At 35.4% G+C, this 13,604-nt stretch overlaps 1 protein-coding gene across 1 annotated transcript in view; it reads right to left on the reverse strand.

Moving 5' to 3' along the window:
- LOC140169277 (angiopoietin-1 receptor-like) overlaps positions 1-13,604 on the reverse strand; it is a 101,730-nt gene that overhangs the window by 56,759 nt on the left and 31,367 nt on the right. The window contains exons 12-15 of the mRNA XM_072192532.1: positions 12,514-12,701; positions 12,242-12,355; positions 10,559-10,629; positions 9,251-9,291 (exon numbers count right to left, since the gene is read on the reverse strand). Coding sequence (XP_072048633.1) covers positions 9,251-9,291; positions 10,559-10,629; positions 12,242-12,355; positions 12,514-12,701 — 414 coding nt within the window. The remainder of the gene's footprint in view (positions 1-9,250; positions 9,292-10,558; positions 10,630-12,241; positions 12,356-12,513; positions 12,702-13,604) is intronic.

Raw genomic sequence — 13,604 nt, forward strand, 5'->3', positions numbered from 1 at the left:
AAACATATTTTATATATGAAATCGTGTAAAACTGACCCCTTGTAAATCTATGGAACCCCAAATTCCAATCAAAAATAAAAACAACTTTGTTATCAAATACACTAGGCCTATACATTGTATTACAGGAATTTAATAGGCCCTAGATGGTGCATTTTAATAAATAAATAGATTAACACGGGTAATGGACGAGACATATTTGGCAATACCGGATTGACCACATAGGCAGTGAATAAAGAAATTAATAAAAATAAAAATAAATTAAATGAGAAAATGAATGCAAGGACATTTGGTAAAGTATTGTTTTAGAATGCGAAGGAGTCCTAAATGTTATCCTGGCCCAGGACACTGATTAATGTAAATTCGACCCACATTTATTTTATCTACTTTTGCCAGCATTCAACCTGTTCAAGGTAATTTATGCCTATTTTAAATAAAATTCCGAAATCTGACGTATCAACGTTGTATCGTGCACAAATTATGATCCGAGACTATTTCATTTGACACGGTTGTATGGATTTCAAAAGATCGGTCCTATGATAGATATCGATTAGAGAATTACAGCAAGAGACTTTGAGGATGCCGTAATCCTCTTGACCATCAACCAATCAGATAGACATATTTCAGAAATATATTCGTAGAGTTGAAACTTGTTCAACTCTTGAAATATATATTTCAAGTAATCTCGTTTCACATTTAGCAGCAGTTTGGCTTGCAATAAAGTCACGAAGGGGCGGTAATGCTAATATACGATTTCAGTCAAATATTGGTGCAAATATACGATTTCGGTCAACTATTTGGCTATTCTTTGCCCAAAATTATGAAATGTATATCAGTAACAACTCTTAGGAGGGTTTTCGAGTAATTTTAACGAAATAATGAGGTAAAATAAAAGAAAACCCACTTACAATTTTGGACTTGACGCTTAACTGTGGTGTTCTAGGGGAATTAAAATATCACAATTAATATGTTTAATTCAAAATCGTTGTCCTACAAGCACATGTTAAATGGCTCGATTCACATTGGGTATAAGTTGGGACATTGTCAGATTGTGTGAACATTTTAAATACAAACAATAAGGTTGAAAAGAAAAAGCCATTTAAAAATAAATTTAAAAGATCGTCTATTTGTAGCTTTATGACACTGAATAGACCAAATATCTGCCTCTGACGAAAAAAAAGTTTTCCATGCTGATTTGTTTTTGTAACGAGTATGTCATTTCAAAAAAGAAAGAAAAAAAAGGCGGATATTACTTTTTAAAAACTCAACGCATTACTATTTATAGGCCTATAATTATAATTATAATGTTATACTTGATTAGATAACAATTAGCCATGTGTTTGATAATTACAGAAAATAAAATATGCAAAATTGTTTCTCAAAGCAAATTAAATTACCTGGAATATGATTGCATGGTGTTAAAGTATGCAGTTGTGAATTGTAAACAAATGTGAAAAAAGAAATGGCCCTCTTGCATTATATGACCACTGGGGGTCACTTATATTCAATTTGCTCCTCCTGATCATCATCAACCCCCCAAATTATTCAAATGTTAATACTTTTTTACAACATTTATTATGCCTACTGTATTGGTCTCATCACAAGCTTTAGTTTGACACCAAATTTAACTACATAGGCTGTAGGCATCCCTGGGTAGGCCTATATTATGAACCCCAAAATGTTACACTTAAAACGCATGGTCACTTATTGAGTTATTTATTTCTTTATTAACTTATTAATTAATTTATTCATTTTTATTTTACAGACATTAAATCATGACAGTAGTTCAATATTGAGTTTACCTATTATTGTATTGACTACGTTAAAGAAATTCTCTAATTTTTGCTTACCTAGGTCAACGGGCAATACTTGTTAACAGTCGGGCAACGCTGTGAATTGTAGAAATATATCTTTCTCCGGTTCATAGTTTTATATTCGAAGCCGCATATATTTTGACGACCAAAAAGTATTCGAAGCCGAATATTCGCCTTCGAATATTCACTTTGAACCAGCCTTTAGGCAAGTGATTAATCCTATACCGTATTGTGTACAGTAACATAATCAGTCACATGCTTAATCCCAACTGTCAGGCAGGATGTTAATAATGATGGCATCACCTGGGGAATCCAGGCATGACAAGCAGTGTTGCAATGTGCTATGGCACAAAGGATGTTTTCATCTCCTTTTTGCTTGGTTTGTTCTTTCTTTCTCCTATTATATAAAATGTTTGGTCCTGACCAATGTTTTTTTTTCTTCCCGTTTTTCCTGATCATTCACATTTTTTGCTTACTTCTGTAAGGCATCATTGCATCTGCTCACACTTGTTAAAGTGTTAGACCCGAAACGTTGTGTATTTAACATTATTATTATTATAATACAGGGTGTCCCAGAATGATTTATACCGGGAAAGTTGGTACTGTTACTAGTGGTAATGTTCTTATAAATTCTAAGTTAAACCCCTAATTATCGCACATGTTATTTGGGGTTCCAGTTTTGGGGTCTCAGCTAACAACCAATCACATCGCCGCTAATCTCTACCACATTCGCAAAGAATTGATAAACGCTCGTCGTACATCCAATCGTTGTCATATGATTATCTGACGGCAGTCTGCATGATAACTGGCCTCAGGGAAGGGGCAGCCTATTTATTTAACATGGCACAAAGAGGTACGGGGCAACCTACTTTGTTTCAAACTCTCTGCAATTGCATCAGCAGATAGGCAAGGTCTGCTTGTTTTCTGTTGACAGTGGGCAGTATTCAGTGAACGGCTCTTTTCTCTTTTCAAAGTAATCAAACTTTTTACTTAAGCAGATAGGTCTGCTTGTTCTCTGTTGACAAGGGCTGTCTTCAGTGAACGGATCTTTTCAGAGCCACCAAACCTTTTATTTTAGTAGATAGGCAAGGTCTGCTTGTTTTCTGTTGACAAGGGGTAGTCTAGAGTGAACGGCTCTTTTCTCTTTTCAGAGCCACCAAACGTTCTATTTTAGCAGATAGGCGAGGTCTGCTTGTTTTCTATTGACAGGGGAAAGGTTTTTTTTATTGCACCGCACCATCTAAATTTAAAAATGTGAACATGACTATATGTTTGACAAACCTTTTGAAATCCTTTATTCATCTAAATCGCCATGTTTTTGAAGTCTTGTTACATTTAACGAGGTATCAAAATAAATTTGGCACATCCTTTGTGTAAGATATTCATGAGTTAGCTAGTGTAAAGACTCCATTGAGGAATTAAGCAAATTAAGGAATAAAGTTATCCTTCAAGATGGCTGTGCTATAATACCATACTGCTCTCATTACACAGATCATTAACCACGAGTTAACTTTTTGAGTCATTTTGAGTATTCTTGTTAGACAAGCCTATCTGTTACTATAAAATACAATTTGAACCTTTCTCAGAAAACATTTAGTCGTATGTCGTATATAAAAGTTTTAATATTCAGAAAAACATTTTTGAAATCTTGATGTAAAACATTCTTGTTAAGAGTAGACAAAATATTTTCCAAAAAGTTTGCCAAAAAATAGTTTACAATAACATTTTGACACTATTTTCTAAATGTTGTAGTGATTTTTTTTAAATAAAATCCTTTGAAATTGTTTCATGGCCTTTATATAATCTGACAGTTAAATGTTATTAAAAGGTTTTGACCAAAACCAAAATGCATTTGTAACACGTTATATCGTTTTAAAGACATTTTTGTGTTTGCTGCGTTACAAACAAATATACATAAACAATTCAGATAAACATAGCAACATGTGTGGGTTTTTTTTTCTGAATTTCAAAATATGATATAGGTATACAAAAATAAGCTATTTCATATTTTCAAGATTGGCTAACAGCTGCATATAGACCACAACCTACTAAGCAATGAGGACTATGCACTGTGATTCCTTGTGTTCGCAATTGAGATTACAAAGTGAACTGTGGACATCTGCAATTCCTGGCAATGACTGCAGTCTTATTAAATTAAGACAATGACTTAATTTAAAACGGTCAAACATATGCATCACACATAGAGATACAAAAAGATTCCTTTCTATCTAAATTCCCATGTAATTTTCAAATAAAATGTGCAATTCACAACTGAACTTTAGTATTAAAAATCGAATAATTATAGCCAACAGTAACTCACTTTCCTTGATTGCCTCTAAACTATAGAAAAAGAGTACTGGTTATGAATGTCATAACATGATACATGTATATATAGAAATTAAAAATCATTCACTACCTTAGAAGAAACAATTTTGTTGCGGCTTTTTTTTGTCATTGTACATAATTTTCAATTTTTTTAGCTTGAGCTCACAATTTAATTTGACAGCAATCATGAGTGAAAGCAAATTAGTACTCTACTGTTTTTCTTAAATTACATGCATATAGATACAACAAAATAAGACCGATTTAAATCAGATTTCAAATATACAATTCTGAGTAAAAAGTAATATATAATATTGAGATCTTTTTCATACGACAATATATGGAGCACTGTGAAATGATCTTTTTGTTTCAACATTAACCTATAACTAATTGACTGCATAAGATATTGCTGTACTTTTCAAAACATGGTACATAATTATATATATAACTATATAAAACCATTTTGTTTTCAAAGCTAAATTACAAACATTCTGAATAACAGTTACATTATATGATTTAAGTTTACAAATTACAGTACATGTATATTGACTGATTACAGGTTGATAGTCCAAATGGTCCATAAATCCAATAAGAGTCATTATAAGCCCTAATCCCGGGCCTAATCATTAGCCTCACACTAACCATTAGTCCCTTACCTATAACATAAGCCCTAATCCTAACCCTATTGCTAAACATAATGAGCCCTGACTCTAATCCTATCACTCTAACTCTATAGCCTACTCATATCCCTAACACTAACCCTAATGCGAACGCTAACCCTAATCCTAACATAAAAAATAGCCCAAGGATGCTTATACTGATATTCTCCAATATATCGGGACGTTGATATATCAGGCTACAGGAACTGAGCTAACCTAAAATATGCCATATCCCTAACTTGACCCTTTCCGGACTACCGACTCTTTAGACAAATGGGATGTTTCTTAATCTTATCGACTGTAGACGTAATAAAGCAAAAATAATTCTTGTTTAAAAAAAAATTATGGGTACATACAGCAAATAAACTAATAACCTTTTCTAATGCTCACAATTCTGAGTAAGTGGTATATCATGATATGATATGATAATGAGATTATCTTTATGACATATAGATACATCAAGTTTGGTTTGTGATTGTCAAATCCAAGGATACTCACATAAATTTAGACTTTTGCCATCTTGGCTGATGGCTTCTTCAGAATGACCACTGGGGATCCACTTTTCCCGCGGGATTGACCGCTGCTTCCGGCGATTTTCGCATCACTCGGTTGCTGAGTTCTTATGAGTGGATCGTATACGTGATCAAGAGAGTAACTGCCGATGTCACGGTTGACTGTTTTATCCCCCCGCCTTCTGATCCAAATTACTTCTCTGATGAGTCTTGCTGGTTTCCATCTTTCTCGAATAGTTTAGGCTCTTCCCAGTTGATGACATGATTTTCTATGGTAATGTGGTCGGTTATCGCCGATTTGTTAAGTTCGGTTGTTGACACAGTTCTATTCTTTCTTGTATATTTCCTACCAGCGACTTTTCAGCGTCTTTCTGATGTTCTTTGAGTCTCACTCCAAACGGCCGTCCCGTCTCGCCGATGTAGGACTTGTCACATCCTTTACACTCAATTTCGTACACTACTCCACTAGTCTTGGTGGTATCGACTTTATTCTTTGGGTGTACAAGTAATCTTTTCAACGTGTTGTGTGGTTTCATGACGACAGAAATATTATGTTTTCGGAAGATCCTCTGGAGTTTCTCTGATAGGCTTTCTACATAAGGGATAACTACCATGCCTTTAGTTTCTGTGTCCTGATTGGAGTTCTTCCGCTCTCTTTTGGTCTTATCCAAATCTGCTTTTTCAAAAGCCCACTTGGGGTCTCCACAACTGTATACCGCCTTCTTAATTCTACTCTCCTCCTCTTCCTTGTCTTTGTCTTCTGTGACGATGGTATGCATTCTGTCCAGTAAAGTTCTGACGAGGCCGATTTTTTGGTGTAATGGGTGCTGTGATTCAAAGTTCAAGTACTGATCGGTATGGGTTTTCTTTCTGTAGACCAACAGTTTTACACTACCATCCTCCTTTCTCACAATGAGTGTGTCTAAGAATGGGATCTTGCCATACGTGATCACGTATCCGATCCACTCATAAGAACTCAGCAACCGAGGGATGCGAAAATCGCCGGAAGCAGCGGTCAATCCCGCGGGAAAAGTGGATCCCCAGTGGTCATTCTGAAGAAGCCATCAGCCAAGATGGCGAAAGTCTAAATTTATGTGAATATCCTTGGACTTGACAATCACAAACCAAACTTGATTTAAACTTTCAATCCTACAAATGCATCTGTTTCATATAGATACATAATTATATAAAGCAAAGTTTAACTCTTAATGTTACATTTCTGAGTAAAAAATATATGATTTTGAGCTGACTTTAACAGACCACAGCATATCTAAGCAATAAGAATAATATACCGGTATCCTGCTATATACTGTAATACTTTCCAAAATCAAAGCGCAACCAATACATCAGCCCTGCTCCCCAACATGCCCAATTCAATGTTGAACAAAGTCATTTTCACCTCAGCAGGCATGTGGCACCCTCCAATTGAAAGGGTTGGGGAATGTTAACATACAAGACATTGTCTGTATACATCAAGTACTGTAAAACACAAATGTTTTGTGCGATGTTTTTGTGCTTTGCCAATTTTCAACCGTTTCACTTGTTTTTAACTCGCGGTTTCAAAGTTCCATACATTTGCATTGTCCTTTTTATAACAGGGAACACATTCACTCATTTTTATTTTTGGCAAAAATAAATGATGCGCAAAAATATGCACTTTTACAACTTCTACAGTTTTCATGTTTTACATGATACTTGCCCGGCAAACGTTTAACAGGAAGGTTTAATGTATGGTTTTATGAAGGATATAAAAACGTTTTAATAACATTCATAACACATTTTAGAAAACGTGATGCAAAACATTCTAACAGAATGTTATTTAACTGTATTTGCCATAGCGTTTTAAAAACGTAGTATTCATGATCTTTATATAACCCGAAATTTAAATGTTATTAAAACGTTTTAAAAGACGTTTCAAAGAATATGTTTGTGTTAGCTGGGTGGATACGCTTCACACCAGAGCACTCTTGCTTCATAAATTGGAAGTGTTTTGAGCAAGTATGCCATGTATTTTTTTTTCTAGGATATCAGCTGTATAATCAGTAAAAATTACTGCAGCCTTAATTATTCTAGCTATTTACAGTAGTGGCATGAGGGTCAATTCCCTTGATATTGTGCTTTCCCTTCCCCTAGATAAAATCCCCTTTTTGGGTTCAAAAAGTGCCAAATGTTGCAATTGCAAAAGTGTGATTCTTGACCCCCGCCTCTGAAATTCACATTGGGAGTTGCAACCCCACCCACCGAAAACACCTTTCTGGGGTCATCGCTGCCAAAAACTGCCTATCTGTCATCTCTGTGCCTGTGCCGTCATTGCCTATCTGTCATCTTTGTCTCTTCTGATTGCTGCATGTTTGAAGTTCTCATAGTAATGAGTTGACATATAGATCTGGAAAAACACAACAATGACGAATGTATTAAAATATACAACTTTTGAAATTTAAAAGAGCATTGCATGATTGTAACATCCTCATTTTAGGGTATGGAAATAGATATATCCACAAAAATAAAGACACAGACCTTGGCGAAGTATGTATAAGAAAACACGCAACAGCCATACCTGCTGTTGTTCTGCCATGTTAGTTAGAACATTGACAATATCTTGAAATGATGGCCTTGCATCTGGATCTTCCAGCCAGCAGGATGACATCAGCTTATACCTGGATGGAAAAAGACGGGTGGCATAATGGTATTTACAAGGATTGAAATAAATTTGTTCATGAATGTCTGGTAAGGTAAAAAATCAACCACAAAACTCTGGCTGTCGTTTTCTTTCAAATTCTCGGTCAATTTATATATGACCCCAACCTCGTGTTTTATGTTTTATGACCCTAATGATTGTGGCCATTATTTAGGCCTACATATATATATGACCCCCTACATTGCCTTTAAAAAATATATGACACAATCAAAGAAATCAAAAATGTTGGGTTTTTGATTCCACATGCCACCTTGTTAATTTTCATTGGGCTTTTGTTCACAATCGCACTTCTGCTTTCTTTTTCGTACTTACATGGTTTCTCCACAGTTGGGGTTGGGCATGCGGTAACCACTTCTCAGATAGCGGGAGATGTTTTTAGTGTCAATGTCCGAATATGGCGTCCCACCTTTTCATAAACATAATATAACAAATAAATATTCCTTCTTTGATACCCAAGGGTATTATAGGTATTATTTTCATATTGTGCAAAAATATTGGAATAACATCAGTGGAAACTCGTTATTAAGAGCTCTGATAATACAAAAAACCTGATAAGACAATTTTGATTTTCAGGTCCCTGGCACTGAATCCCTATGTAATATGTTATGGATAAGACACAATCCTGATAAGACAAACTAAATTTTTGGCCCCACAAATTTCGTATTTAAGAGTTTCCAATTTTTTGAACTTCAAATGAGGCGGTCTATATTATGTTTTTACTCTACCAGGAAGAAACAAAAATATGTATATATAAAAAAATAACGCAAGCCGAAGACATTTTTTGACTTTAACAGACTTTATCAAACTGACATATTATACATTGAGAAGTTTGGGTCAACAAATCACAACTTCCGTCGGCAAAAAATATTTCCGTCAGTACATTAACAAGTTGTGCCCCCTCGCTTCCAAAACCCTGGCTATGCCATTGTCAAGCACCATAGCTGTATACACCAGGGTGCATACTCCGGTGTGCAGTGGTAAAACTCTCAATCGGTCATTTTATTATCAGACTAAAATTTTAGATCTCCACATTTACACCTTATTGCACCAAAGTCTATTGTATGACAAAGAAGCAGAAATCACGCAAATATATAACACAGCAATCAGCAAACCTAACATTTTGAGTTGTTAAAAATTGCAGTATTTCTAGAATTAAAACAAAACATGAAATAATTCGGGGGGGGGTGAGGGAACGACTTGTGCTTTACGACTGATTCATCATTTGCCTTTGAGTAAATGTACACTTACCAAAAGTAGCAATCTCCCAGAGCAGGATACCAAATGACCACCTGAAAAAAAAAAAAGAATCATTGTCATCATGAAGAATGATAATTGTAAATTTAAACTTATGATCTCAACACAAAATTAAGACGTACCTCAAATTTTCGGTCACAACTTTGACCTTCATCTGGAGACTGGCAACCCAAGTTTGGGATCAGTGACCTTTTGGACACTTGACCCCAAAACCCGGTCGTACACTCTGGGTAACTTGTATCGGCCCCCGTCGCGGTTGAGAGATGGTTGGTTGACTCTGATGTAAATTGACTCCTTCACACCCCTTTCAAAGTATCTAGCGTCCCGGTCGAGGATTTTGACCTCATCCAAATCAACTTGGTGGCCGGGGGATTCAATGTGGATGTGCTGGGAGACTTCCGACGAGGTAGTACTCGGACGACGGTGTTCTGAGAATCTGGTTTTCAAAGATCTTTCAGTCTCACCAATGTAAGATTCTGAACACTGACCCCGCAGGGTTTTCCCCTGACAGGGGATGTAATAAATTGGTCCGGTAATGTCTTTCTTCTCAGTATTGTCTTTAGGTGAGACAAGTAGCTGCCTCAGAGTTTGAGTGAGTTTAAAACAAACTCTGATGCCGTAGGTGCCGAAGATTCTTCGTAAGGCTTCGGAAGTTCCTTTAACGTAGGGCAAAACTACTTGTCCTTTTGTCTCAACGTTTGTATTTTTTCGGTTACTGTTCTTAGATTTCCCTTCTATATATACAAGTTACCCAGAGTGTACGACCAGGTTTTGGGGTCAAGTGTCCAAAAGGTCACTGATCCCAAACTTGGGTTGCCAGTCTCCAGATGAAGGTCAAAGTTGTGACCGAAAATTTGAGGTACGTCTTAATTTTGTGTTGAGATCATAAGTTTAAATTTACAATTATGAAGTCTACCAACACAGATGAACTTTCATGCTAATGAAGAATGATTGTAAATCTCTATAATTCAAAAATGTTTCCTTACAATCCCTTTGTACTGATCATAATTATCATCATCATCATAATCTTCATCATCATCATCATCATCATCATCATCATCATCATCATTATCATCATCATCATCATCACCATCATCATCATCATCATCACCACCATCATCATCATCATCATCATCACCATCATCATCATCATCATCATTATAATCATCATTATAATCATCATAATCTCCATAATCTTCATCTTCATTGTCATCATCATCATCATTGTCCACATCGTGACAATCATCATCACTGTCATCAACACGATCAGTTCCCTCATATTACATGAAAAAATAAACTTACACATCACTTTTGGTTGAGTACAACTTCTGTGTCAGTGATTCAATGGACAGCCATCTGGTAGGTACACGTTGCTGAAAAAGAAAGTTGCAAAAATGGTAATATATACACGTAGTTAACAATATCTTCAATTTTTCTACAGAATATTAGATGGGATATGAAGGACATGCAGGAATTTGTCACTACATACCTACACTTTTCCCCCATACTTGCTATTCTTTGGTTCACCTCTAGTTTGGCAGTGACGTCAATGCCTTTCCGCGGTTGTGCTACAAGCTTGACGACAAACGGTCCTTGTATGCGTGCCTGTACACTCTGCACTATTAACTCTAGGTGCACGTCACCCAGCGAAATACGCATCAATGTTACTACTGAATGTGAGTTATGTCTATGCCTATGAGGCTGATAACATTGAATACATTTTTCAAACTTTTGATGTAAACAGGGTCGTTCCAATTAAAATCCACACCACCCCTGTGGAAGATTTTGGAAATATCTTCCGCAACGGGAGTATGTATTTCAAATGGAATTAGCACATTAACCAACTCTTGAATATTTCCCAGTTCAGGTGTATGAAATTCAAATAGAGCTGCCTAATGTGCTAATTCCATTTGAAAGTCATACTCCCCCTGTTGAAGATGTTTCCAAAATTTTCCAGAGGGGTAGTGTCGATATTAAATGGAAGAGTCCTATAATCGGCAGGGTTACTGTAAGTAATTGAGTTGTTCAAGATGAAAACAGATAAACTCCTTTATTTGCAATTTGCAATGACCTTTTTCACTGTTTCATTCAAGATTAAACACAGTTAAAACCTTCACTTACAATGAATGATACTTTCAAACTGTTCAATTAGCCCTAACAATTAACATAGGAGTTGCCCTATGTTTTGCCCACATTTTGCACAAATGCGCAAAGTTACCCAACATTTTGCATAGTCGGGCAAACATTTCCATAACGTTGCATAACTTTGCGCAAAGTTAATGCAAAGTTTCACAAAAATGCAAAAAATTCAAATGACAACTTTACCCAGTTAAGCACAATTTTGGATTTTTCCCCAATTGAAGAGCTTTGTTTCAAAACCCCTTACATCCACTTTTGACCAAATTGAGTTATTGGCATAATATTATAGTGTGGGTAAAAATACACATTTTGGTGGTTGTTTGAGCTTCATACTACCTTCCCTTCCGGAGTTATCGCATATTTCCCGTTTGGGAAATCTTAGGGAATTTCTGGAAATCTGAACTTAAAATGAATATAGAATTGTTTTGTTTTAAATTTTTTGATGTATAATGGTAGCCTGGAATGTTCTTTACCTATTAAAACCAAAAGGAACTGTTTTTGGGTCACTATGTTTGAAAAAATCATTTTAATTAACAAAAGGTGTAGCTTCGGAAATACCCAAAACATGCCATTTTCCCGAATTTAATTAAAAATTCATAATTAAAAAAGTAAATGAGATATTTCAATTTTTCTTTTTGATTTTCAAAGCATTAGTCAAGTTACATAATGTAGAGCAAACAAATTGGCTCAAATTTGATTGCAAAGGTGGTTTCTAGAAAAGGGGTAAATTTATTTTGTTGCAAAACCCCTTTTGCAACAAAGCTCTTCAATTGATGAAAAAGAAGCGATAGTTTTGTGCAAGGTAAGGATTGAAGATTAAACAAATGGAAACCTTATTTTACTTACATTTGATTGTTGGACATATATGTTTTCTTCACGAGACATGCCAAAATCTGCTACTTTAGCCGTCAATCCTCTCCCTACCAGGACATTCCTTGCTGCTAAATCTCTATGGATTACCTACAAAAGTACATAAACAATAACTGTTGCGCTTAGGGTAAAAAAGTATACAAACAAATAAAACTTTATTTGACTTCATGCAAATTCAACTTTTAAAGGCAACTTATAAAGTCTGAGCGTAAAAAAGTTTTAAATAGCCCCAACAATTCCATTCTTACCCCACAATCAGATACATGTTTCATTGCCTTCGCCACACCAAGTGCAAAATTGAGCAGTTGTTCTTGACTCAGATCTGTGACAACTCTTTTCCCCCTTCTGAAATCTTCTTCACTCTCTTTACGACTTTTACGAAGATATTTACGAAGATTTCCATGATGAACATATTCCAGCACGACATAAAATGAACCTGAAATGCGTAATGTTGAAAAACAAAACAAAAATAGTGAGTATATGCCTGAGTTAATATACAACACCACAAAATTAGGTGGGTCTGATCCTATTTGACGGAGGGAAAGTGCTTCATTCTAAAGCTACCCAAAAACTGGTGAACTGGTCAGTAATTATAACAAACTAATTTGAAAGATTTGAAAATTTGAACCATGAAACAATAATGTAACTATGCATCTACAAAAGACATAAAAGAATAGGGAGCTTTAATAATGCCTACCCATTCAAACTATTACGTTATGTTAAAAAATATAAAAGACAATATCCATCCTTTTTTTTATCAGGGTTACTCACACTATTCTAAATTCAAGTAATTTAAGATTTTACACACTGAAAATTGTATAGCCCACATAGTGACATAATATTTTATATGTCACCTATACACATAAATCAACTTTCAAAAAGATGTTTATGACGTGAATTATTATGCACCAAAGAAAACACATGTAGTATAGATACCACTCCACAAAATTAATCGGGTCTGACCCTAGAAAGCTCTAGAAGCTTTTATTAAACAATCCATGGTTGGAATCCTTTACTTATTCTTCTTTGCATCTCTTAATTCTAGTCCTATATCTGCGGGTGTGAAATCATACTACAGGTACCATGATGCAGTCATGTCTACAGTAGAATTCATCTCGACCTTTGCAGGACTTAAACCCCATTAAAAGCTATTAAACCAAGATAACACTCATTGAAACAGCTCAACTGATTAAATCGGATCTTCTCTGCTTGTGCACATGTGTCTGTTTTTGCATGTGCGATATCGCAATAAAGCTGGTATTATAGCTTCAGTTGGGTAACCGATTATAAAGGAAACGGAAGGACACAATGGTATGTGGACCTTTGTTAACCAACCAGT

The sequence above is a fragment of the Amphiura filiformis genome, chromosome 14, assembly GCF_039555335.1.
Source record: "Amphiura filiformis chromosome 14, Afil_fr2py, whole genome shotgun sequence".
NCBI lineage: Eukaryota > Metazoa > Echinodermata > Ophiuroidea > Amphilepidida > Amphiuridae > Amphiura > Amphiura filiformis.